This window comes from Anser brachyrhynchus (assembly GCF_964034855.1).
Source record: "Anser brachyrhynchus genome assembly, chromosome: 7".
NCBI lineage: Eukaryota > Metazoa > Chordata > Aves > Anseriformes > Anatidae > Anser > Anser brachyrhynchus.
The window spans coordinates 39628535-39655772 of NC_137701.1; the positions used below are offsets into that span (position 1 = coordinate 39628535).

The 27238-nt window shown below is 42.1% G+C and overlaps 1 protein-coding gene across 1 annotated transcript in view; it reads left to right on the forward strand.

The window, feature by feature from the left end:
• KIF5C (kinesin family member 5C) overlaps positions 1-27238 on the forward strand; it is a 69876-nt gene that overhangs the window by 14556 nt on the left and 28082 nt on the right. The window contains exons 3-13 of the mRNA XM_080599215.1: positions 3330-3403; positions 7822-7926; positions 10580-10628; positions 11517-11572; positions 12495-12582; positions 14123-14247; positions 15069-15173; positions 15522-15670; positions 19846-19994; positions 23308-23483; positions 25924-25992. Of these exons, the coding sequence (XP_080455341.1) occupies positions 3330-3403; positions 7822-7926; positions 10580-10628; positions 11517-11572; positions 12495-12582; positions 14123-14247; positions 15069-15173; positions 15522-15670; positions 19846-19994; positions 23308-23483; positions 25924-25992 (1145 nt within the window). The remainder of the gene's footprint in view (positions 1-3329; positions 3404-7821; positions 7927-10579; positions 10629-11516; positions 11573-12494; positions 12583-14122; positions 14248-15068; positions 15174-15521; positions 15671-19845; positions 19995-23307; positions 23484-25923; positions 25993-27238) is intronic.

Below are 27238 nucleotides of genomic sequence, written 5' to 3' on the forward strand. Positions count from 1 at the left end.
CTGTGTATGACTGTCATTCCACCCTAACACTTGCTTTTTGGGATATATAGTGAAAGCCAAAAACCATGTGCTTCGTGCAGCTTTTCAGTACTGAAAGGGGCTTTAAAAAACATGAAGAGCAACTTTTTGCTCAGTCAGATGACGACAGCACAAGGGGGAGTGGGGTTAAATTAAAAGAGGGGAGATTTAGAGTAGAGGTTGGGAGGAAATTCATCACTCAGGGGGTGGTGAGGCACTGGCACAGGTTGCCCAGAGAAGCCGTGGATGCCCCATCCCTGGAGGCTTTTCTTTGGAAATCCAAACAGCGGGAACGGTGTCGGAGCCGGTCGGGGCCGTGCTTTTAGAGCAACACAAGCCTGTGCTGAACACCGAGGGCTTAACGTGGTGTGGGAGGTGGGGGCCGCTCAGGGGGCGGGGGCTGCAGGAGCGGGGCCGCAGAGCTCGAGCATCTCGTGTGGGAAGCCCAAGGGGGGTCCCTGGGTGACCCCTCCTGGGGCAGACCCCTGGGGTCGTGCAGGGGGAAGCGGCCGGCTCGCTCGGATGGCCTCGGGTGAGCTGACGTGCCCGTTGCGGGTAATGGGGGCCCAGGAGCCGAATTATTTGGTGTTGCGGAGAGGAAATGAGTCGTGAGGTTCGAGTCGGATGGGAGCCGAATTACAGCGATTCTGGCTTCGGCTGGGTGAGCCTTCAGTGACAACTGGTGGGGCTGCACTTGGAGGGCTCGGGTTGTTCCCGTTGCTGACACACAGCTCAGCGTGGAGAGCTTTGGCAAACCATTTCGACGTTCCAGGGGCGTGGAAGCCAGGCGAGGCTGTGGTGGCTTCTGCTGCTGTGCTCACAGACAGTTGCTGGTATGGCCGAACGTGGCTGTCCGGGGGCTTGCAGGGAGGGCGTTTGCGTCACCTCTGGAGGCCGGTTTCCTCTGAAAACGGTGAGAGAAGTAAAAACCTGGTTGAGAGCAATTTGGAGGGCCTAAATCAGTGCCCTAAGATTTTTCCATTGACCAAATAGAAAGCTTGATCTCCTAAAGCTGGGTACCTAAGGCTGGTATATGTAAACACCTTCCAAAGTCCCGTTTGGAAATGCAGTGCGAACATACCTGTGTGTGTGCGTGTGTGTGAACTTGGACCTTGCAGGTGCCTTGAAGGGCAAGTTTGGTACGGGGCAAAGGAAAGGGGGGATAAGAAAGGAAAGAAAGGGAAAAATGGAAAGAAAGAAAAAAGGAGAGAAATGGAAAGAAAGAAAACAGGGGAGAGATGGGGACGAAGGGGTAGAGGAGGGTGAAAGACAAGGAGAGGGACTGAGGGAGAGCAGAGGTTCCTGGAGTGATGTTCTCGAGCTCTGGGCTCACGTTTCCTTACCCCGAATTTTCAGTTCAAAGCCTAATGAGGGGAAGGACGTGCAGCAGACTGTGCTGTTTCTGTTAGACCACTGCAGCGTCATTTACTACATGGGAACATCAGCTGAGTGCCTTACCACTTGAAGCAGTATTTGAAGCTTTTTCAGACAGCTTTTCAAGGTTACCATTTGTTAGCAGATTTCATTGTCCTCCCAAGAAATGCCTGATGGCTTCATTGTGATTAATGTTATTGCAGAGAGCGCCAGCTGGCCTGGCAGTTCCTGAAACACTGGTTATAATAACGACGCTGACAACAAGAACGATCTAAATGCGTTTTTTAGCTGCAGAAGACGTGGACGCAGGTTTAGGTAAACGGCTCGATAACAGATTGCGCCACGGCAGATCTGCAGTGGCCCAAGGTGGTGCTGAGCACGGGAGCTGTGAGCACGTTAGGGCGCGTGTGAGCAGCTGTGCGTGTGTCCCGTGAGGAGAAAATTACAGAAAGATCCTGAGTGATCTTTGTGGGATCGCTTTTGTTCGTCTGTTGTTTTTTTTCCCCGCTCCCTCCCTCGTTCTGAGCAGGCTGTGGGTACCCGGGGCTGCCTCCTCTCCTCGTCAGCTGGCAGATGGTGAGCTGGCTCCATTAGGTGGCAAGCCTTGCAACAAAAATATTCTCTTCCCTGCCGACCGCCGACCTTTTTAGTGAAGGACTGCGGGGTCAGAGGTGACGTCTCGGCCGTGACCTGCACCTCGTGGGGTGCCGCTGTCGTGTGCTGTTACCTGGGGTGAATGCAGCGCCTCGCTTTGCCTCGGCATTTCGTAGCGCTGGCTTTACTTTCTTGATAGGCCTCATGTAAAAAAAATCGCATATGTCATTTTAATTGACTTAAAGCGGGCTGGCTCTCGAGTTTGTACGGTGGGAGACTGCGGGTCCCCTTGCGGGTCCCTCCTTTACTGCTCTCTCGGGCCCCGGGGAGCTGTGCCCGAGCAGTGCTCTGTTGTGCAGGAGGTCTAACCTCTGCTCGCATGCGGTCCCTCCCTCCCCTTCTCCATACCATGAGTTCCAAAATCCTTATCCAGCCTTGCTGTAGTGGAAGTGTGGGTTGATGTCATGCTGCCCTTTGAAAAACATCTCTAATCCTTCCCTTTTTATTCATTCACTGTCTTTGAAATCATCTTTCTCTGGTTTTTCTCTCATTATTTTTTCACACTTGTTCCTTCTTCATTTTTTCATTTGTTTCTTTCTAATGTACCTTATTCAATTCTCCTTCTTATCTGGACCGCCTACATAAGTGCACGGGGAGATAGAAATGAGGAGATGATACACATGTATGTAATCCATATGACATTATATGTAATAATACATAATTTAGACGTGTATATGTGTATATACAGGCCATGGGGTGGCCTTTCTGAGGAGGCTGGTGAGAGCAGCACGGATTTCATACCACTGGTTTTTAGATTGAAGGTTTCCTCTCATTCTTTATTAGCAGCTATAGTAAGCATTACACTTCTATACAATGTAAAAAAAAATTCATTCTGCCTTGATGGAAGTAGATTTTCAGCACAGCTAATTCCTGTTTGTCCGTCTTATTCAAGTTGTTGGCTGAACTGTTGGGTGTTAATAGTAGTAGAAAAATTATGAGCTTGTATAACTTTCTGAGTGGTACGTGATGATTTAAAATGCAGGTCATCAAGTTTTCTCTTTTCCGTGTTACACAGCTATATTGGATAATATGTAGTGTCCATTTTTTTATTTACTATTATTTGTTCAAGAAACTGAGAGGGATGTCAACAGTTCTGCAATTCTGTAATGTAAATCTTACGTTTTTTTTGCCTTAAGGTAGCTAGTTGCATTGTATTTTTTCCATTCTTTGTTGCACAAACTATTTTCTGATTGAGCTTCAGCATTGTAGAGGGCTCATGAAGCACTGATAGTCCAGCTTGAAGATGTCATTCTGGGTTTTAATTGTTATCCTCGTTCTTGCAGATGTTCTTGAAGGCTACAATGGTACAATCTTCGCTTATGGCCAGACGTCATCGGGAAAAACACATACTATGGAGGTACGGTGGCAAAATTAAATCAGTTTGGTGGCAGTGTTAGAATTATATGTACCGTGTACTCGAACAAAGCAGCTAGCTGGAACACTGAGCTGTGAGTGGCATATAAAAGGAGACACAGGTATGTTCAGCTCCTGCTGCTTTTTAAGCTGTAGTATTTCTTTCAAAGTGGAGTTTTTTCCAGAGCCCTCTACAGGTATTTAGCTAAATGAACAAGTGGTGAGTGAAAAGCATTAACTATAGCTTGCCCATATTTGACGTAACAGTTCAGGTATGTCAGTTTTTAAAGGATTTGAGTGAGATTTGTTAACCCACAAATGAAGGCAGTAGTAAGGGTAGAGTTCCCTTGCATGCAGGACTGTGAAAACACACGCCTTGGTTATTGGTCTTCTCATTTGTGTTCCTCTTCTGGGAATACCACTCGCATGCTGTGGCACAGATGGATGAATTGATGAATTTGGAAATTGTTGCTTTGGGGGAGGAGAGTACCAGCTCCTGGTGGCTGAAGTCCTAAGTCTGTTCCTATTTCTGCTACACGAAGTGTAACAGGGTAGTTTTTTTTCATGTGTGTGGTTTCTTTTTTTTGTTTTCCCCCCACTGTTCTGTTAGAGACATGTGGATATTCTGGTCTCTTCCTGTAACAGGAGGATTATTCGGACATTTAATCCTAGCATGGGATTGTTCCATCAGTGCACTTTGCAAGCCGTGGGTATTTCTTAAAGCATTTCAGTCAATCTATGAACTTTAAACTGGAAATCTACAATGAAGTACTGCTAAATGAAATGAAAGGGGGAAAAAAAAAAGAAAAGCTTTCATTTGTTTAACAGCATCAGATGGTTTTGCTGCATGATTAACACGGCTGACCTAGCTAACCCGAAGGTTGCAGGAGAAGGAAAGCAATATTCTCCGGAGGCAATAGGCCCTGATGAAATTGCTGTTCAATTGCCACAGTTGCTCCTTTCCTGGAGGATGCAATAACTGATGCCTCATGTCTAATTAAGTCTGTCCTTGCCTCCTTTGGAGAGTGGGGCTGGGGAAATCACTAGCTCAGCCCTCACAGATGGCGCAGCGGCTGAGTAATCCACCCGCTCGATGTACTTAAATCAAAATGTCTGCGGGGCTCGGGCTGGTGCTTCCACACGGCATGGGGAAAGATCTCTTAAAGCCAATTTATATTCAGAATTACAAGCTGCGATAAAGAAAATTTCTGTAGAAAAATGTCTGGTTTACTTTTTTAATAAAGAAGAAGCTGTCATTTTGAAAGTGGAATAAAGTCCACATTCAGTTTTAATCCCTCTTTTAACCTAACATCCTCTTGTAACATTGCTGTGGCGTGTTGTGGAGGAAAAAAATAGTCTAAAGTTGAAGAAATACTAAATCCTGTAGGTAAAGCTGCTGTGGAGGATTTTCTGTGAAATGTGGAGTGCTTCCTAGTGTCAGTGTGAAGCTTAACCAGGACCTGGTAGTATAATACAACCAAGAAGGGCTTTCTGACATACATGGGCCTTTCTCCTGTGCTAGACAAAACGTATGCCAGGCTGCACAGCAGGATAGATACCTTCTTAAAAAATATACACTTTTTTTTTTTCCAAGAGGTTATATTGATGGGCTTTCACCTTAGAGCAGAGTTTTCGATACTAAGTCCCTGTAGGTGGTAGTTATGTCAACATCTTGAAAGAAAACCAATTGTTACACATCAGTAGCTGCTGTGTGCCGTCTCTATTTAAATGTGGAAGTTAATGTTATTAAAACGAGAGGCTTTAATGAGCAGAGAACTCTGTCCTGGTGCTTTGGGGGTGTTCACTGACTGCAATGTCAGCCTGACAGCAGCAGCACATTTCTCCAAACGCTTTCTGAGGTCACAGATAAATCCGTGAGAGTTTTTTCACTCCGGTTTTCTAGTGAATAGCCTATCGTTACCTTTCCCTTCCAATTTATGGTCTCTGTACCATTACTGATTTATTAAAAGCCCATTTATAATGAGGTAAAACCAATTGTTTTTTCAATGTATCCTAGAGTGCTGGAGTTACAGGTTTTTAAAGCAGTGAATGTGTTCTTGCTTCGCTGATGTTGCTACTGACTTTAATAGTGAGAAAGCCCACGAAGCTGTAGATGCAGGGGTGGAGTTACATGCACACCTAATCATTCCTTACAAATCACCTTACTTTTTCCCTTTAGTGGAAAGTGCGTGTATTACAGAGCTTCTTGAGGTTAGGAGAACATGTAACTGAACACTTGTATGAGTTGCCACCTGCTCGGGGCCCAGGCAGTGATTAGGGGATGTGTTCACCTGGCACAGCGGAGCACAGTGCGGAGGTGCCCAACTTGACTCACCTCTCTGCAGGGAAAAAGGCGCTGTGACAAATTCTCACAGCTCTTGGGCTGAGCTAGCAACCCAAGGCATGCTCGAAGAGACCCCTTTCCATTGTACAACAGGAGGCACCGTGTGGCTCCTGTGTCTCTGGTTCTGTAGCTGCCTTCCCTAGCTCAGGGTTCTTGCATCTTACATGGCCTTGTAGTGGGGACATGCCTTTGGTTGCATACGTGAGCAGTGGAGAAATACCAACAAACCTCTGTTTATCCTAGTTCAGGGAAAGCTCCTTTATCCTCTTCGGGAAGGCTATCTCGGTGCAGTAACACAGGGTGGGTAGTCAGTTGGGTTTGGTAGGACATCAGGGAGTTCTCCAGCGAGGAGGAATGAATGGTGTTGATGGTGTGTTTTGGCGTCTGCTCAATACCAGCTTAGTGCCATTATGCAACGCTTTGTGCGATGAAGTCTTTGCTGGCAAGGCAAAACAAAGAGCTGGGTTTTGTTTTGAGTGTGCTAACAGGATTTTTTTTCCCCCCTCCATCAGGGATTTATTCACCGTCCTCTTTTCCATTTTCTTGGTCTGCAGTTGGACAACAGATATTGTACAACAAGGACTTCTTAGCTTTTGCAGAGCTTCGTAGGATGCTGTGTATGGTATAGCATTTAACTGCTTCCACTGCGGAAGTTAATGTTATTTGTGTAATATGAATAAAATATTGCTGGTTTAGGTACAGCTGAGTGCTGTTTTATAGGGAAGGCAGTCAGCAAAGTAAATGGTTGCTCTCTTTCTGCCTCTTCCCCCCCCAAGATGTGTAGTTCAAAGGCAGAAGCCTAGTAATTGCTTTAAATTCAAGCTTGGAGGTAGAGAGAGAGTGTCAGTTCTTCATGTTACATTTCCTTCATCCTAGGTTAATGCTTAGAAGCAGGCTTTCATTTCACCAGCTTTAGCATAAAGGAAGGGATGCCCGGGAAGACCCCGTTGTGGTACACCAATAAAGGCTGAGGAACTCGGGAAAGGGGTCAGTGTGACCCACCTCGGTCACGGGCGTGCACAACTGAGAGACGTCTGCATGCATGGCTTTCTTCCCGTGGTGCTAAAAATTTCCTGTTCTTTAATCCTTTTTAGCAATTCATGATCAAAGCCGAGTTCCCATTATTTGGAATTGCATGGCTACCCATTAGATTTTTAAAAATTCCCTACCAGGATTTGGAGTAAGATGCTTGATGGTGCTGATGCTGTCAGTAATACTTGGAGCATTGAGGTTTTGAAGATCAGACGGTAAAGTACGATTTGTAGACCCAATGCTCTGATGGAGTCTTACGGCTGTTTACTAGAATGCTTCTTATTGCATATTTATGCAGTTTCAGTAAATTTGTAGAAATAACAATCCAGTGTATGCTGTAGTCAGAAGGGGTTTTTATTCAGGTTAGTTTTTTTATTCAGTTTGCAACAGGTGTTAGCTTTCCTGTTGTACCTAATTTTTTTTCAAAACGAGCAATGCAACTAAAAGGAGCCCCACAGCCAGGGCACTTATTGTTTTTATTTAATATTTAGTTCTTCAAAGAATCGAGGAAGGTAGTTGTGGAAATTAACATGGAGAACAGCGCTGTTTGTAAGGCACAGTTCTCTGGCAGCAGGCCGAGCAAGCTAAAATCAGAATATATTACCCTAATCCCCAAGTCCCCACAATGCAGCTTTCCCGTTAGCTTTTATTGGCACCAGAAAAGTGAGATGCTTTAAGGCGTCTTGTTTCTGACGTGTTTCCAAATAGCTGATTTTTAGCAGGGAGTGCCAGCAATCGTAAGTTTGGTTTGTTTGTGTTTATTCCTCTCCTTGAAGCCAGAGCGTGGCTATGTAAGTAGCAGCAGGACAGCGTGCTTCACAAGAGGCAGGGGCTGACAAAGCAAATAGGTGCTCTGTTGGCTGAGGAGCGCCAACATGTTGAGTCATTCTGCCATCTTTTATGTGCACTTCCGCGAAGCAAATCCCCACGGAGCAGCAGACGTGTTTGCAGAGCCCCACTGCAGGAAGGTGTGTTTGAACAAGGCTCTCTCTTCTCTTGTGCCAGAGCGATGCTTTCCAAGTTACCGTTTGCTTTTGCGTCCGCAGGGGAAGCTGCATGACCCCCAGCTAATGGGAATCATTCCAAGAATTGCACACGACATCTTTGATCACATCTATTCCATGGATGAAAACCTGGAGTTTCACATAAAGGTAATTTGGGATGACACGTTACGTAATGGGCCAGGTGAAAGAAAGCTGCGCTGGATGTGCGGCCTGCGTTCTTGGCATAGCATTTGCTGCAGAATTTTTCCTTTCTCCTTTTTGTGATTCAAACAACTGGTACTTTACCGAGGACATTTATAGGAAGCAATCCAATGCAATTAGTAGCCTTCAGAATTTTTTTTGAGTATATTTTCAAATCAGGTTTGCAAGGCCACTGATTGCCGTGTCTCTCACCACTGTTTGTAGGCTAGTCAGCAGGGTAGGAAAACATCACGAGAACGTGATTGTTTCACTGCAGCTTCTCCAGAGACTGTGCTATAGCCCCTCTAGATATAACCACAACTACCACTCATCTGCACGGCGTTTGAGAGCGTACCAATATGTCGTTCCTACCTCAAGGACACTGTGTCCTCTGTAGTGTGTGGGTTTGAAATGGAGGAGAGATGGTGTTAGGCATTTCTACCAAAAGATGTTCAGGAGTCATTTTAACAGATGGGCTCCTTAAGATGATGGACTTAGTTTCAGTTTGAACAGCTAATAGGATTTTCCCTGTCCCTGTTGTGATCCCAAACACACGATCTCTCAAATCCTTTGAGTGACCTTTTAGTTCCTACTGTTCCTCTAGCTCCTGGGGAGCTCTCAGCCATGGGGAGGAATCTGCAACGCTCACTCCATCTGGCAGCGTTGGGGTCCGGGTACAGCTTTCTTCTGAGTGGACAAGAATAAAATTACCCGGTAGATTGAAGGAAAAATGAATACTTCCCCACGTCTTCCCTCCCCTAAAACACATGAAATATGCCTAGATGGCTTCAGTAAAGTTAAGTAGCTGAGCACAGCTGGACTCTGAAAATACTTTCTTCTCCTGCTGTGACCAGGTGATGCTCCCTCAGAACGGGGTTCTCCTCTGTCCCTCTCGTGCCTAAAGTTTAGAGGATGAGTACTTCTGGGCATGAATTTTTTGAGAATCTAGCAGAGTACTTCTGGACCAGTTACTGATCTTCTGGAAGGACTAGGTCACTTTGTGCTGAGAGCTTTCACAGCAGCGCCTGTTCACATGCGTGCTTATGAAGTACAGACGGAAGAAGCAACCTTATGAAGTATGAATAAACCATCTAAATATTTTAACAGACCTTAGTTTGTAAAATATTGAGCTCCTTAAGAAGAGACACCTATGAATTTTCATGAAAATGGTTTCCGAAGGAGTGACACTGATTTCTTTTCATCATCCGTAAAACCCTCCTGTACCTATTGCTATTCTACATGATAGCATTTTGATACCGACAGATGGGGACCCCCTTGTACACGACACCAGGCATAGCGAATTCCTGTCCCAGCAGCAGATTATCATTTTATAAATCACATTCTGCCAGCACCGAACTGTTTCAGCGGTTTCCTATCATGGTTGACATCTGTGAATATTGTAACAGAAAAGCTGCCTAAGTAGCAGTGAGTGAGTGAGCGCTTATACAAGGAGCTGTCACTTAGAGGGAAGCACGTTCTGTCACTGGGAGCGAGAATGGAACCAGACTGTCACACTCTCTTAATAACTAAGCCAACTTTGAAAACTAATATAATTTTTTTTCTCCCTCTTTAATAGAGACTCATTTAGAACAGGGAAGGGAACTTAATATCTCCTGTGTACGCCGCTCGTCAGCACTGTGTTAATAGGATAATAATAAGGCACGTGAGATGAATCTGGGTGAACCAGGTTGGTGAAATGAGTGGTCCAGGAGAGGGCTTTAAATGGGACACAGGTGAAGTAAATGCCCAAAATTGAAACACATCTTTATTTAGTAGTGATTGTCACATAGGAAGATCAACTCGTCAATTTTAAATACATCTATATATTTATATATAATTTATTTTTCACAAGAGATGAAATGAGACTTTGCTAGGTTGCTAGAATATACCGATACCTGGACTTCAGCCTTTTAATATTATAGTTAGCTAAATAATCCCTGGATAAATCTCAGTTCTGGTGCAGTTCAGCACCACCCCATAGCACATTTCTGTTTGCTTCTGTCGGAGTTGAATGCCCTTTTATGTAGATAGTCGTTCATTCATTCTCCCTCTCCTTAAACAATTTTTTTTTTTGAAGACAATTGTCTCTTCTTTACTACAGAAAAGCTCGTTTTTCATTTGCTTTTTGAGACTTGGTTCAGGAAAGAACTTTTACACTATGCTTCATTGAAAAGTTTAATTTATTATATGTTACTTGGGCATGTGCTGCTGGTTTGTTAAACCACTGAACGTGCTGCGTGCTTTTGTGCTGGTGAACATCACTGTGCCTCTTGCACTTGTCAGACTGTACCCTCATAGCGATGTAGCTGTAGCAATACAATATTAGGTGGATTGCGCTGATTCTGTTCGATATTTATGTCAATTTTGCCTGCGTCAAAAAATAATGAGGAAGTTTAGATTTTTCTGAAGCTTTTTTACGTCCTTTGCTGATGAATCATTGATAAATAGAGAAGGGTCGATCCCATGTCAATCATTTAAGAACACAAGTGCATTCATGAGCAAGATGTAATTCAAAGTATGTGGGAGATGGGTTTTATTTTTAGATTGGTGCTTTTTATTTTGACATGTATTTAAACATAGAAACATTTTTTAATTGGAATGTTTATGATTATTTAATTAGGTTTCCTACTTTGAGATTTATTTGGACAAAATAAGGGACCTACTTGATGGTAAGTTCTACATTTCTTATGTACTAAATGGTGTTTGGTTTGCTCTAGTGCTTTCTTTCCCCTTACATGTTGACTCAGTTTCTTTGCATGACTTAAATTTAAGCTGTGTGACTGGGTTTCTGAAAGAGAATTCTGTAGTTTAAGTCATCTGTTGTGAACCTACTCTGGCAGTGCAAGCTTGGTTGTAAATCAGTGAGTATGGAGATTTACAGAAGGGGCTATTTCTGAGCCTTGCAAACCACCACTGGATTTTAGTGTACCCTGTATTGGGAATGCATATTCTCATAGTGAAACTGTAATTAAAATAATTTTTAATAGCATTTTTTTTTAATTTAGGATACATTCAGTTCAATTTATTCCCCCACCTTTTTATTGGTGCTTTGCTTTGCTTCTTTTAGGAAGAGTTTTTTGGGAGATACCTCTGTCTCTTTTACAATTTGTGTGTGTGTGTGTGTGTGTGCCTTATGTTAATGAAAGTAATCTATGCTTTTTTAAATCAGACTGAAGACAGAGAAATGCATGCTAACAGTAACACAAACAGGAACATCTATTCAACTTTTTTTAAAATTCCAGTGAGATTTTTTGTTTCTTCTGAAATTTTTGTTGCTTTGAAGAAAACCAAATTGTTCTGTGTTGATTTTATTAATATAAGCCATAAACCAGAGGTCTGTTCCATAAGGTTATCTTCAAAGAAACAAGTATAAGATCTCCAGAAAAAGAAACAAGATTTGCATACAGAAATTGTGATAGTTGGTAAGGATTAGGAAACAACTACGCTCTTCATTTACAAATGTAATATATTCAAAATATTTGTGTTTGCCTGTCACGCGTGTAGCTGACACACATTACCTGTGGAATATTCCTCACGATCTCCATGTTTCTTTCTAGTGTCAAAGACAAACCTCGCTGTACATGAAGATAAAAACAGAGTTCCGTATGTTAAGGTACAGGGAAAATTTGATGCTCAGTTTTTCATTCTTTCTCAGATAACCAACGTATGCATTTATTTATGCACTTCCATTTGTATCCCGGTGTGTTTGCTGAGATGATTCAACTGACGTTCAGTCTTGAATGCTCAAGTAGCATTAGACCCTGAATTTAAACAGTTTCCTGAAATATTAATGGGCTTGAATCATTTGTTTGCTTTATTTTACTGACTTCAAACATTTACAATTTGTTACAGTGGTGTTAAATTTTAAACATTCCTATTCCCACTTCTTGTTGGGTACGAAAGAGAACATCTTGAAGAATTTTTTGTTTAATACTTTGTTGCATAAGTGCTGTGGTCTTGCAGTATTTTAGAACAGGTTTGTTGGGCTAAGAATTCACGTAAATTGCTTTATGACTTCTGTGACCTCACTTCAGTGTCATATACTTGTTGTGAACATACGTGAGCCCTAATAAAATACATATAATATTGTTCTGGTTATTCTGACCCTGGGGAGGAAAAAAAAAAAAAGTAAAATAATTCCCTCACTAATGTGTTGCAGTAATGCAGAGAAAGAGGACTCTTTGTCTTATCTTGTAGAGTGAGAGAGAAAAACTATTTTGGGTATGTGATCTAACCCAAATTAGTAATAGGAATATGTTCTGTATAATTCCGTGTGTGCTAAGCATAGAAGCTCTCTTCTGGTGCATGTTAGGATTTGACTGGGCATTGAATTTTGTGAAAAAATACTCTCTCAAGCTATCCTATCAACTCCTCCTGAGAGTCATACAAAGGCAGATCTTGGTCCATCGCCTTGCTAATGATCATATAGGATGTTGATTCTTTTGCTTATCCATCCGTGCTAAACGTTCTTCTTGACAGCATTTGAGTACCAGTATGCTTCTAAACTCTTCTGTGTTTGATTTGCATATTTCCAGGGTTGTACAGAAAGATTTGTATCTAGTCCTGAAGAGGTTTTGGATGTGATAGACGAAGGGAAAGCTAACCGCCATGTCGCTGTTACAAGTAGGTATTCTAGGGGCGCTTCCCTGCCTGTAAGGTCTGGGTGGTTGTCGCTTCCTAGTGGTACACCGGTTCCTAGTGGTCACAAAGTAGGCTGAGTTATTTATGTGAATGATCTAATGGTGCACAGCTTTTAACATTTTAGAATTAATAGAATTGTTCTTTTTTTTTACAGTTTTACTGATTACAGTAACATTTGCTAAGAGAACTCCTGAATTTAACATACAGCATTACATAGTATCTGTATACAAAAAAAGCCAAAATACCCCTTGTTGCTTGCAGTGTAGATACTTCAAAACTACAAATAAGTGAGCATGTGTGTATATGTTCTTTGTGCTACAAGTCAAATCTCAGAGCAATTCATTGGTCAAAACAGAAGGCAAAGACTGCAGAGCAACTACTTTTGTTCCAGAATAAGCTCCTATGCTCTGTGTTTTATCAGTGTTGGTCTGTTTAACTCTGGTGAGGCAGCAACTTGGAGAGAGTTCCCATGATGGAAAAATTAACAAATCTTCCTAAATGGAAAATAGTCACTTCAACCTGTCCCAAGTTTGTTGATATTCTGTGTTACATGCAAGCTGGTAGCATTGCAGTGATGAAAAAAAGGACAGGTATCTTTTGGCTTGTTTCCCAACTAATCCTTTAAGATGTCTTTGATCAAATCAGTGAGATTATGGTAACAGGAGTAGAGTTTATGGTAGTTTATGGTAATAGAAAATACAGAGCAGAAGGTGATTGATTTACTGATTCTTAATGTTTTGGTTTTGCTCCTTTATGAAAACTTCAAGCATAACCTAGAAGAAGCAGAAGCTGCAGTTGTAGCTGCCTGTGTTCTACCTGTGCCTGGGAGGAGGATTTTTTTCTTACATAAGCAATAAAATCACTCTGAAATTCTAATTTGAATAGTATGTTTTTTGCTGAAAACTTTTGCTAAAAAGTTGGGAAACCTCCTCACACAATTGTACTGAAACCTGCCCAGTTTCTTTTTATTGCTTTGTAATTCTCTTTTTTTTTTTTTGCTCAGCTTAAAATTCTTTCTCTGTCCAGAATGCTGAATACACATTCTTATCACAGCTCTGCATCTAAATAGCATCTATTATATCACATGGGGTTTTGTGTGTGTGCACACTGTATACTCATGAAGAAGCACAAAGGAGAGAGCCTTTATTTCTTTCTGTATCTGTGAAATGCTATTTTGTTATTCTTACTATTTTAATTTTTTAATACTATTTCTGGAAAAAAATAAAGTATTTCTTTAAAAAGAGAAAGGGGAGGGGAAAACAAAAAAAACTCTTTTTCCAAGGCTGTCATTTATCACGAGTCTGGTTAATTTAGGTCATGACAGGAGAACTAAGAGCTCATTCCATGGTCCATGGGTGATAGCTGCAGCTCTTGGTGTAGACACTTCTGTCCAGGTCTGGACTTTCCAGTGAATGGACTCTTATTTTGGAGTTTGTTAGCCACAGGCTAGCACTGATATATAATTGCCTGTCAGATTTTAATGTCACTTACACGATACTTTTAAAATGTGATTCCTGTGCAGATATGAACGAACACAGCTCTAGAAGTCACAGTATCTTCCTTATTAACATTAAACAAGAGAATGTGGAAACTGAGAAGAAACTCAGTGGAAAACTTTACCTGGTAGACTTGGCTGGAAGTGAGAAGGTAATCTGTCTTGTGCTCAGAGATACGAGTGGGATCACTAAACTGACCATGGGAATCTGGTTCAGTGCAGAACTGTCGTATCTTGAATGTTAAAATTAGTATGCCAATCCTATTTTTCTCTAATGGGGGATGCATAAAAGGAACAGATCAGAATTGTTTATTGGTAAGAAATGGAAAGAAAAACACCAAAAACAAACAACAACAACAAAAAGGCAAAAATCTGCAATATTTTTTCATTTATTGGGAGTGGGGGGGCTGGGGGGAAGTAGAAAGAGAAGGCAAATAAAAGACTGTGGTGCTCTAAAGGAGTGCTCTTCCCACAATATGAGGCTTCTCAGCTGAGCCGCCTTGAGCTCCAGTTTGTGAACCAGCAAACCTCGCGTGTGAGCATGATGATGCTTTTTCTACCCTGACATTCTCGGTTCATGCAAGCAAACTAAAAAGCCAAAATACTTTTTTTGTGTGTGTGTGTGTGGTGTATGCAGTGCTACCGAGAGTGCCCTGAGAATGTAGCTGTGGTGTCATTTGCAAGTCCCCCCTGTATGGACGGTCTGGTCTAGAAAGTGGTCCCCAAGCGCCCTCAGCAGCTTTTCCCTCACCAAAGTAAGGGTGAACTTGACCTTACACTGGAAGAAAGGCAGACGTATCGCAGGCTTCCGATACCAAAGTGCATATAAAATCTTCTTCATGCCAAGGATAAGCTTGCTGTGTTGTTCTTCCAGGAGCATCTTTAATTGTTGTACTACCTCCACCTGCGTTGTAGCTGTATTTGTATGGACTTGTGGTAGCCAAGCCTGACTGTTGCTCACTCTCTTTGGTAGGTCAGCAAAACTGGAGCGGAGGGCGCTGTTCTCGATGAAGCTAAAAATATCAATAAGTCTTTGTCTGCTCTAGGCAATGTGATATCTGCCTTGGCAGAAGGAACTGTAAGTAATCCTGTTTTGTGCTGTTTCGGAATAACTTTTTATTTATCTTTCTTTATCGTGCACATTAAAAATAAGCTAATGTTTCGATTCAGAAAGAAGAAAATATTAGCTTTCCAACCATAAACCAAAAATGCTTTTAGTGTTCTACCAAAGATAAGAGACTAATTGTCAGCGATGTCACTTGAGTGGTTATCCAGCGCAATACATCTTGGCACAACCAAAACTATTGCACTTCAGAACTGTGTGCTTCAAAGCCCACAAAGCCTGTCCTTGTTGACTCATCTTCTCTGTTATTTGTGTATCACTATTTCAAAAATTGTTCATCTATCTTATTTGTATTTTGATTAGAAAACTCATGTTCCATACCGAGACAGCAAAATGACCCGAATACTTCAGGATTCCCTAGGTGGCAACTGCAGAACCACCATCGTTATATGCTGTTCTCCTTCTATTTTCAATGAAGCAGAAACGAAGTCGACCCTAATGTTTGGACAACGGTGAGTCCTGCTTGGCATTAAGATAGATAACACTTACATGAGCTCTTCCATATGTTCTGAAGTAGATGTGCTGAGGGGTTTAGATGGGAAGGCATTTTTAAATATGGAGGTTATGGTTTCTGGAGTTGTTCAAAAAATAGTGGCGGAGAGCTTGAGGAAACGGTCTCTTTATTCTCTATGGTACCAGAAAAATAAATGTTAATGTTGGCCAACAACTGCACTACTTCGAAGCTCTGGTAATTTCTCATGCAGAAAGTACAAAGTGTTTTAGTAGTCCTTTGAAGTTTTGTGGGGAAGATAATGGTAATGGGCAGTTTTCTGCGGGCTAGCTTTATCTGGTAGTGCTCTTGATGCTTTTAAGATGTGTCTTCTCTTTGAACAGCATCGCAACGATTATTGTTATGGTTCCAAAAAACAATAATTTTAAACGTTAATTAAGAAAAAATGAAAAATGTGGACTCAGTGTACTGTTGACAATTTTGATAGATTACTGTCATAGCTGTCAGACATTTTTATTTGTTTGGAGCTTCTCAACAATTTATTAACAAGTCTTCAGGAGCAAGCAAGGATAAAATAAATGTGGAAGTGGTCAGAGAGAATTTCTCTTTTGTGTGTATTCATTGGCAATAGTCACATGAAACAAATCTGGCAAGGTTGCAAAAATAGGTCAGGCTCGTTTCGTAATTACTGCTTTTATTGTAATGGATGAGAACTCTGATACTTCGGAAAATCACTCACTTTGTTTTGTATGCGTTTATTTGTATAAGAGCAGAAAGAAAAAATACTAGCAATTTATGATCGTTTGAGATTATTTGTTTAACAGCTTGTACAATACTTCAATTTGTCTTTGAAAGTAGGTTCTGTTTTCCACTTGGCATAATTTTTGCATTTAAAATCAACACTGTTTTAGAGCATTTTATATTGGAAAGTAAAATCATGCATAAAAGATTGATCTGACAATCTTCTATTAGCTCATTGCTCCACTTTTAGCCTTTAATATGAGCTTTTCCTTAGATTTTAGCAGAGGAAGATGATTCATTTAGTGCGTTCACGTAAGAGCACATAAAAATACAGGATGGGCCGTGAAGGGCAAACAGATGCAGCTGGGTGTAGCCCCTCTTAATGGACACTTGTGAGGATTAGGGATGATGCTGCAGGTTAAGGCTGGAGGGCAGTTCTGCAACGCTGTCCCAGTCTGGCATTGCCAGAAACGGTGCTAACTTGTCAGCTGCTGCTAGGATTTGTGGAAGGCAGGGTAGGACCCATGCGCTGCAAGTTAGGTAGCTGTAGAAGGCATGAATTCCTCTCAGCTCTGCTTCCTATGGCATGTAATGAAATATGAAGTGTTAACAACTCCGAAATATAATGAGTTGCAGTTCTTGGTGGTGGTGAAAGTTTAAATATTTTGATGGTTCACAGTTTAAACCTCCACATGTACAATTTTCTGACTTCAGATGATTTCAGACAAGTGTGAATCTCGCACCTCGGTAAAACTAAAGAGTAGTCCCAAAGTTCCTGCTAATTCCTTCTGGATAAGTGTAATTAAGTAGCTGAAGTGGCATTTCATTTTCAATCAACTTGTAGATACTGTGTCAGGTTTCAGTCTGCTGCTTGTTTTGTTGAACTCTGTCTGCGGGTATAGTTTGGAAGTAAAAAGAAAGGTGAGGGGTAAAATGTCACAGTTCAGAGTAAGGGGATTAAAGGGTTGCATAGCATGTTGTTGTGTGTTTGTTTTTTTAAATCTCTACGTTCATGAAGGGGCTTGCTTTTGGTCTGTAATGGATAACCATGCTCCAGGACCTCTGGGAACTTGTACGCGTGGGTACGTAAGGAAGTGTGTGTAGGGGAAGTCCAGCTTCCATCTTATTTCAGCTTACATTTCTCTTGGTTTCGTTTCTCTTTTCAGTAATCAGTAAAACTTGCCTTTCTCTTCAGAAGGCAGAATGATTTTCAGACTCACTCTGTACACCTTGAATATCAGAGCTGTGACTGACATGACTGCTGAAAGCAGCACGGGGAATTTACTGGCTAAATGAGCTGTCCATCAAACTTGAAGCAACCATGAAACTAGAATACAGTCACATGCTAGATACAGTTAACGCTCAGCTAGGAGAAGAGGAAGGGTTTTGTCTTTTTAATCCATAAAATATTCCTTATTGTGGACTAGGATGTCAGCCGAAGGAGCTGGGAAGACAGTTAAATTCTTTGTGAGAGTGGTTGGCTGGGCTTTAATGTGGCGGTCTTTGTTTTTTTTTTTCCTTGCTTAAAAGCTATGGAGTTGTGCTGAAACAGGAGGTCCTGGGGAGCATTTAACTGCAAGGAAGGAACTGCAAAGAGGAGGACTGCTGCTTTGCTAGACCTGCAGAGTAGCACGCATGCTACACAAACGCAGTGGTGTTTGTCAGCACTTGAATAAGAATATTGCTGTCTGTGGGAAACGGTTTCATTTACGGGCTTCTTGGCTGTGGTGTTTCATTTTTCTGATGTGACACTGTTAAGGGCTGAATAACACAAAGGAAAGGTATATGACTCACGGCTGATTGCTGGTTCCTCCATTTTTCCTAGCAGTGAAGAAATGTCACCATTGAAATAAGTGTCAGGAGTAAAATTCATCTTCATGGGCCCAGTTGTGCTAATCAATAAGTGCTTCTCTGTTAGTAATGACTCAGTGTCTTCTTTCTGCTCCGTCTTTTTTGTGTTTTTATATCGTTTTTAATTGTAGTTGCTAGTAGATGCTTCATCCATCATTAGTGTAATGCAGGTGATAAATCTTATGGTGTGGCATTTTTCCCCCACTGCAGTTAAAGGAGTGGAAACCTGAGCCATGCTTTTAGCAGAACAACATGAGACAATTATGGAAAAGCTACCCATTAGGCGTCTGCATCTTCTAAAATACAGGGTTATTTTTAAATTCTTCTAAGGTAATAAAACTTCTGCATAGCACATAGTGCAAGTCACTGGACTATGAGGCACACGTATGGAAGCGCTTCCCTGCTGCCAAAAGAAAGGTTCGGGATTTTAAGTAATTGGCCGTATTTAGAAGATGTTTTACATTCATTAAGTGGAGCTGCAAAGAAAATAAAGACCAGCTGCCCTCCCCAAGGGAGAGTCAGTGTATCTCTAGCTGATACTTAGAGGTTGTCCCGTGTGTTGGCATTTCAGCTTCCATTTTACAACCTGGTAGTGGGTTTGTCTGTTACCCCATTAATTAAAGAGAGACTCAGTCTCTGTTGTGCTTGATAACACTGATTCGTTTTGGAGACACTCAGGGTCCGAGCAGTGAGGAGCAAAGATCTGAAGTTTTCTTAATTCACGCCTATTTGTTGTTTTTTTTCCCCCTTTTGAAACTGGTTTTGCTAGGGGAGATGCTCTGCATTTTTTTCTGCTTGTCCTGCATTTGCTAGTGCCATTGTTTGTGTTCAGCTGGAGCTAAGCAGTTTTGCAGCGGTGAGTGGTGGCGATTGTTCGAAGGGTTTAGGTTTGGGGATTTTTGCCTAGTGTTGCAGTAACCAGTGTTACTGCTCACAGCAGCAGAGGGATGAGCTCCAGCTCCCCGCTGCCAGCCTTCCAGCCAAGCCATAGCCCAGTTCCCCAGTGGTGACCAGTGGCTCTCCTCTCCTCCCCTCCTTCCAACCCCAAAATGCACTTAAAAATGCTGATAGGCTTTCAAGAAGGATAAGTTTCCATATCTCCACTTTACTGTGTCGGCACCATGTAATGCCTAAAATACAGCTCAGTTGTGGTGACAGAGTTTAAGGGACAGCCGGGACGAGCCTGTGGTCGGATGCTTGGAGGGATACCGAGCAATTCATCCCAGAAGGAGCTGAAAATAATGAGGTGACACCTTACTTAGCAGAGCAGTAATGACAGGACTTGGTTTTGTCCTTAATCTAAGAACCGTTTTCAGAGCTTTTCCTCTCGGAAGAAATCTAAAGAGGCAGATCCATGCCCAACTGGAGGCTGCTGGATTTTGAGGCACAAAGATTTCTCCTGAGGCTTCAAGGTAGTAATACTGCTGAGGTTCTGAGAGAAGATTGAATTGTGACACTGCATTTCAGGAAATAAATTGCAAATGTTTAGACGGTTCCCTTTGTGTAATAGAAAAATTTCTGAATCTCTACCGTTGCATTGAGAGACAAGTTGCAAAGCAGCTGACACCTGTGTTTGTTACCCAGAGCCAAGACTATTAAGAACACAGTCTCTGTGAATCTGGAGCTGACTGCAGAGGAGTGGAAGAAAAAGTACGAGAAGGAAAAAGACAAAAACAAGAGTCTAAAGAACGTTATCCAGCATCTGGAGCTGGAACTGAACAGGTGGAGAAATGGTAAGTACGGAAAATAGGAATGGGTGTCAGTCTTCATAGTTTTAAGCTACATGTGGTTACATCTTGCCTTAAATCACGATAGTCATACTAATTCTAAACTCGCTGTTCAGAGTTGTAGTTCACTTTCGTGTTTGTGAGGTGTATTGAGGAAGCAGAGCATGTTCCCATACTTGTGGTGGAGAAGCCAGACAAATCCTTTGTTATTTCAGAACTGCCCAGTGACCACGTGGGTGCTCAGTTTGTGCTGGGGCTCTCCAGTGTTCTGTAGAGCAGAAGACGCCACATGATTTAACACTAATCCAGCAGCTCGTACCAAAAGCCTTCCTAAACTTACAGCAGGGAAATTTTTACTAGAAAAATCTACGTTCCAAGACTAATACTCGTCATTGCCTATATTTATGTAATGTGTGAGAGTTATCTAACTGATAGCATTTTCACAGCATCCAAAACCCATGACCTTTGATCCAAAACCCTATCACCTTTGGCCGCAAAGTTGACCGTTGCTGGCCACAGACTTGTCCATCCCAGTTATTGCCCTCAGCATCTGCTCATGGGCTTCTCTTTTTTTTTCTTTTTCTCCACCCAGTGAATAATAATAGTAACTGAAGGGTAAAGAAAGCCAAAACCAGGGAAGGCAGCAACAGACATTTTCAGAACTCAACTTTTTATATGCACCAAGCTGGCATGCTGTCAGATGCAGAGAATACAGACAAGCATTGATAATTCTAATAATGATAGTAATATTAAATTAATAAGGAAAAGATAAAATTTCATTTTTTACAAAGAACTGTGTGCTCAGGCAAGAGAATAAGTTCCATTGTGCTTCAAGGTAAGTAGAATTTATATTTCTTTATATAATTGAATATAATATTAGAATAAGTAGTCCTCTGGTACAGTGTTTAGGTGTGTTGTTGGTTAGAAGAATCACCAGTTGTCTCCTTCTGTGTCTTCTAAGTGAAATTTATGTGAGAACAGCTAATTTTTTGCTTAGCAACATAGGGAACTGCTGTTCAGGTTAAGTTACAAGATTAAGTTCCAGTTGCTAAGGAGGAAGCATGTTTTCATGCATAACGTACCAGTTACATTTTTTTGTATAATCTGGAGCTCTTAACAAATATTTTGAGTAAACTATCCTTCCTTTTAATTTTAAAAGTGGGAAAAGGAAGAGAAACTAAACCAAACCAAAACCTGATCCCCAGTAAGCAACAAACGAACAAATATCCCCCTCTAGAACCCGAGCAAACCAAGCCTGCACCCGTCTTGCACCCTGAAATTCCAACAAACCCACAACAGTGAAGTGCTGCTTCTCTGCAGTCATTTTTATTTTCTAAAGTTTTTGGCATCCAGATCCTGTGTGTTGATGCTTCTAGCAGTAACTCTGGCAAACACGAGGCACATGAAGTGAGAACAAATCTGCGATTTAATTAGTAGGCATAAATTGTCTTGCAACAGTCAAGTCTGGTTTTGAACATCATGGGTGAAATCCCTCCATACGTAACAGATAATACCTGACCTTTAAGGGTGCAGAAATAGTTTCCTTCTTTCAGCTCCCGGTGCTGTTTACTTGCCTTTTGTATCAGCTACTTACCTAGTGATTGCTTTCTGCATCTTCCTCTGGAGGCTCGGACCACTTTAGCACAGGGAATACTTCCCTTATCTGCATAGTAAAATTGCTATGGAGACGGTGGGTCTGCTGGTGGTGCGGAGGAGCTCTGGGAATTTATGGCACTTTCATGTTCCGCGTTTCAGTCTGTGTTTGCTAAATGCGGCTTCTGTAATTTCCTTCCCATCCTAGAAACATTTTGGTAGAAAAACTTGTACAGGGCCATCTAATATGCTGTTTAAACAGCCCTTAATAAAACGTTGTCTCTGTTGTTTTGTCTAAATATGCACACCACCTCTGCCCCTACATCTGCCCTGCTTTTCTCGGTGGCGTTACCAAGCGATACATTAAATGCATTCAAAATACTATTGATCTCTTGTCTGACCTTCTGCAATAGCATGGTTTGGAAGGAGACTCTGTCAACTGAGGCTCTTTCCAAAGGAAATTGTAGCAAAAACTACATCAAATACAAGATAGATGCATAAATATTCCACTGGCGTAGCTTGGTCTAGAAATGCAGCAAATAAAAGGGCAGGTCCCCTGCCCTGCTCTGCTCAGGTGAAATGCAGCAATGAACAATCAATTCCCATTTTTCTCACTGATAAGGTAAAATATCATCGAGTCATTAGCAACAGAGCAAAAATATTTTGGGTGTAGTACTTTCAGGGAGTTCATGGTGTTTGATTCCAAGTGAAGTTTTTTCAGGCTTTAAACTTGAAAAAAACATCTGAGTTTGTTGGTCATGCTGCTTCACACCGTTTTGTTTTACTTTGAGGTCTGGATTAGCCTGCCTTTTTGCTTTTTGATATATTTGTCCTGCTTACTTGTTTCCCTGCCAGTGAGACAAATAGTGCCCGCACTGCTTTGGCAAGAAGAATGGTTGGTAAAGCTTTATGGGATTAAATATTACAGCTTTTTATCGAAATGGGAAAAACTCTGTGCAGAAGGGTCGAACATAACCTCCCCACACCTTGAACAATGCATTCAGCAGCGAACAGTCTCTCAGCAGGCTAATGAACGCCGATTCATTTTCTGGCCTGAGCGGTTTGCCTGTCCCTCTTCACTCGACTGCAGCAGCCTTGTAATTGGAGCGCACGTACGTTGTCGGAGAGAATATTCCTTGGAGAAAAGTAGTTTGCAAGAAAACATGTAGGGATAGCATCCTATCCGCTGGGTATAGGCAGCAGCTGAAAATTGGCCCGTGCTGTTTAATTTTAGCTGTGACAGGGGAGAAGGTGAATATTGTTTTAAATGCAGCTGGCTTGCTTGTCGTCCTGGTGCTTTAGAGGTTCATTTGGCAGGGGGAGAGTTGATAAGGCGGTTGGAAATCTGGTAGGAAGGGACATTTGATTGCCTCTAGGCTTTAGGCTGAAAGTCCGATTTTTCTTCCTCCTTATTTACACTTGTGTTAATCCATGGAGCTGATCCCGTCTACAGAGGGCTTGAGTGCAGGTGGAGTCAGGAGGTCAGCCTGTCTGCATTTTGTCTGTTTGTCCAGCTGAGGGGCTGTTTGGCCATCTTAGCCACACTATTTATGCCCCTAACTTTTTTCCACGGCCACTGCCCGCCCTGTGGCAGCTGGCAGGGCTGTCGTGGGCCCCCCTTGGCTTTGCTGGGTGCCCCTCAGCAGCTGCACGGGACCAGCCTGGGATGTCCGTGGCTTTTGGCTCCCCTCTCCTTTGCCCTGACCCGTGGCTTGTGTGCCCGCAGGAGAAGCCGTGCCCGAGGATGAGCAGATCAGCGCGAAGGACCAGAAGAACCTGGAGCCCTGTGATAACACCCCGATTATTGACAACATCACGCCGGTCGTTGCCAGCATCTCGACAGAGGAGAAGCAGAAATATGACGAGGAGATTGCCAGTCTCTACAGGCAGCTGGATGATAAGGTGCGAGCATTTGTTCTGCCTCCCTTCCCTGGGCGTAAATGGAAACCAAACCAAACTGGACGGGTGTGCCTGGGTTTGGGTTTTGTTACTGATTTTGTGTCCCAATTGGTTTGAGCTGTTCTTCCTTCTCCTGCCAGGCTGCATGCTCTCGTGGAGATGCAGAGGGATTGCATCCATGAGGGATTTAGGATGCCTGGAACCTGTGCGGTGTAGCTGTGGCTGTCTGACAACTGGTCTCATCCCTGTATCTAAACTTCTGAATTTCCTACACGCTAGCTGGAAAGAAAGTTGTGAAAATGGATTGCTAGAAGAACTTTCCAGTCTCTAAGTGCTTGTATACAAATTTTCTGTGATAATTTTGTCACCCCGTGCAGTGTAGGGCATGCTGTTCACAAGATCTGTATGATAGTCAAAGATTTTGTGGCACTGTATTTCCTGAGCACCACACACTGGAAGATGTCTCAAAATTCAAAATGCTGTGACTGCATTAAAAATGGATCTTGCCCTATCATGTCAGGCATCTGCTGTTCCCTCTCCAGGAAACTGGAGGCAAGTTTGCCTGTAACTTAAGGGCCCAATACAGGCTTTTTAGCCCCCTTTTGTTCAGTGATTTATGTAAATACCGTACTTCTTCAGCAAACTGTAATTTCAGAGTCACGGGAGGAAAAAAAGAGACTAACTTAATATGTATTGTATTTTCGAATGTTAAAGAAAAAGTACAGCCATCTTTTGGGCCTCTTTTGTTCATCTTGTTCTAGCTGTGAGCACTCTCTGGAGTACAGGTGGCTTTTTTTTTTTGATTTGCACAGCTTGAAATACATTATTGGCACTTAGAGCTATCAGCTACCGAGCACTTGCTGTTAATAGCTTTGGCTCGTGTGAAGATAAGAAGGGGGGAAAAAAAAGGCATACTGAAAACATTGACCATGATGAATGAGAACAGCTTAAACTCTACCAAGCAAAAGTTTTCAGCCTCACCCTAACGTTGAATCAAAACTTAATTTTAATTTTCAAGCGTAATTAGCGGGACAATGCCAGAAAAAGCCCCCTGTTTCCTTGTGTGTTAATGGTTAACGCTCGGCTGTTCCTGAGTACCGAGGGGATAATGGAGAGCTGTGCTGAGCCTTAGCTCCGCTGTGCCATGGCATGAGGTCCCGGCACAGTCTGGTTGCAAGCGCACAAAGCAGCGTGTTGGTAGCACGTAAGTACCTGTTAAGGTCTTTAAGAAATTAGAGCTTTTCTGGGATGGAGAATGCATTCCCTGTAGCGCTCTGTAGGTTTTATATATTGATTAGAAAAAGAAAAACAAGTTGGTCATTCTTTCACTTTCCCTCATCAACCGTAGCAAAGCCTCGATTAGTCTCGAAGGAGGTAGGGGCAGGTTTGTGTTTTACCTTAGGAAACACGGGAAGCGTGATTTGGTGAGTTACTGCAGCGCTGTAGAAAACGAGAAGGTATCTCATCCCCCAGACAAAAACAAAATATCCCCGTTTATTTTTTACATTGTAGGTCACTCTTCAGTCAGATCTGGGGCTATTTGAACGTTAGCAAGCGGTTCAGTGTATTCTGCTTGTTAGCCGTATTTGTTATCAGGAATCAAGCCATTAGCCGGCTTGTCAGTGAAACACACGGGGTTCACTCAATCAAAAAAAAAAATCTAGGGTTTGCCTCGGCAAGTTCCTTCACGAGAACAGAGATGGACCCGGTCAGTTGCTGTGCTTGGTGTGCCTCCTGAGCCTTTTTGGAGGAAGGATTTGTACAGCAATGTCCATCGCAATTTCTCATCTGGATTTAAGATGGGCTCTTAACCATGAGGACATTGTCTTAACAAAGAAGTGGAAATGCCAGTAAAATTTGATTCCTGGATGTGCATTACCTGCGAGCATTTCCTTTAAGGTCTTGGATGGAGCAGGATGCCAATTCTGCTACGTTCTAGGATGGGGAGATGCAAATTCTACAGATGAGGTGTCTGCGTTGTGTGTTTTGGTTAGAGGTTCCTCTTTCGTTCCTGCAGTTCAGAGTTAGTTTTAAGTTGCAGTTAGTTAATAAATCTGTCTCTAATGATCTTTCTTTGCTGATTTTGAGGACAGGGTGACAGAGTGTGTGGGTGTGTATGTTTTTGTAGCTCTATAAACGCATGACATAGATGTTGTAAAAGTCCCTTGGTCATTTGCAAACCTTAAGGTGCAGCTATTACCACATCAGTGTCTTTTGTTTCTAATCAGGGCCAACTGCTTAGGTCTGTACTAGAGACAGCTGCGTGCAGGCATTGATTTTACAATGCAGCTCTGTGTGTGTGTATTTTTCTCTCCTGCCACTCAAACCTGCGCAAGGTTTGCTGTGGCATTATTCTTCCTTCTTCTCCAGAGAGGGGAAATAAAAGCAATCAAGAGAGAACTGTGAAAAGAAACTAAAAATCTCCAACCCTATTTCATTGCAGGATGACGAAATCAACCAGCAAAGCCAGTTGGCTGAGAAACTAAAACAACAAATGCTGGATCAAGAGGAGGTAAGGAAGAAAACGACAAAACAACAACAAAAACACATTTTGCTTATGGGACACTTGTTTAGTGATTTTTGTCACAGTTGTTGGCTAGATGTGTACATACTAACTGGCTAAAATTCAATAAGAGACACTCAGGTTACAGCTAGGTTTAAACTTCAAATTTCCTAATATCCTCAGAAGAGCATTGAGCCTTGATAACTCCTTGTAAGAGCAGACCATCCTGCTGGGAAGTGACACCAGAGGTACCAAGGTGGGGGTGTGGCCAGTACTCTTCACTTCAGAAGCATTTTTTCTATATGCCTGCATCCTTTCAGGTATACTGTGGACAGTAGATAATTAACATATTTCCTTGTTTGACAGTGTAAAAATTACTGCTGGTAATAGATTATGGATATTCGTTATTTTGGCATGGGCAATTAGAGAAAGTAATGAGAGAAATCTTTGACACTGAAAAATCTCTTATTGGTGCTGCCCCAGATTTGCTCTGAAATCTTGGATTACTCATTTTAAACATTTTGTTTGATTGTTTCTATCCACAGAAGGAATGTTAGTGCTTTTTTAGCTGGGGAAGAGGATAGTCAAGTCATTTCCTTATCTGTCGCTTGTATATGAAGATTTGAAGATGTAAAATCTGGCAGTAACACCAAATTGCTGGGTTCTCCAAATACTGCTGTGATATTTATTGAGAGATGGTTTTATGCTGTTTTTCAAATTGTGGGAATCCGGAACATTCAGACCAGGAATATAACCCTGGTGTGGGAGTTCACTTATCCCTTCTGTTCCATTTTTTTTTTTTTAACAGCCTTATAATTGAAGAATGATTCTGTCCATGCCTCAATCTTTATCCAAGCACTCAGAGAGGGTTTCCGAGGTTAGGTACCTTAACAGGGAGAGAACAACATATAAAAATATTTGTTAATTGTCATTTGTGACTGATGTGCTACTTTGACCAGATTTATTTTGCTCTATGATTAAGTTCTTTGTTCACTTGCCACAACTTTCTTTTGATTAATCTGCTTTACATGCTGCCCGTGTCCATGGCTGTTCAGATGTAGCAGCATTTTATGCGTTCTCAGCAACATTATTTTTGGATGCGTATTATTTAGGCCATCTCGCTTCTCCCATCCATCTTACATCACTGTTCTCATCTAAACCTTATCTTTCTCCTCATGGTTTTTCTTGAGTCTTATTTTTTAAGGTGATCTGCATTCCTGTCTTTGTTTCACATATTTGGGAGCATGTTGTGTGC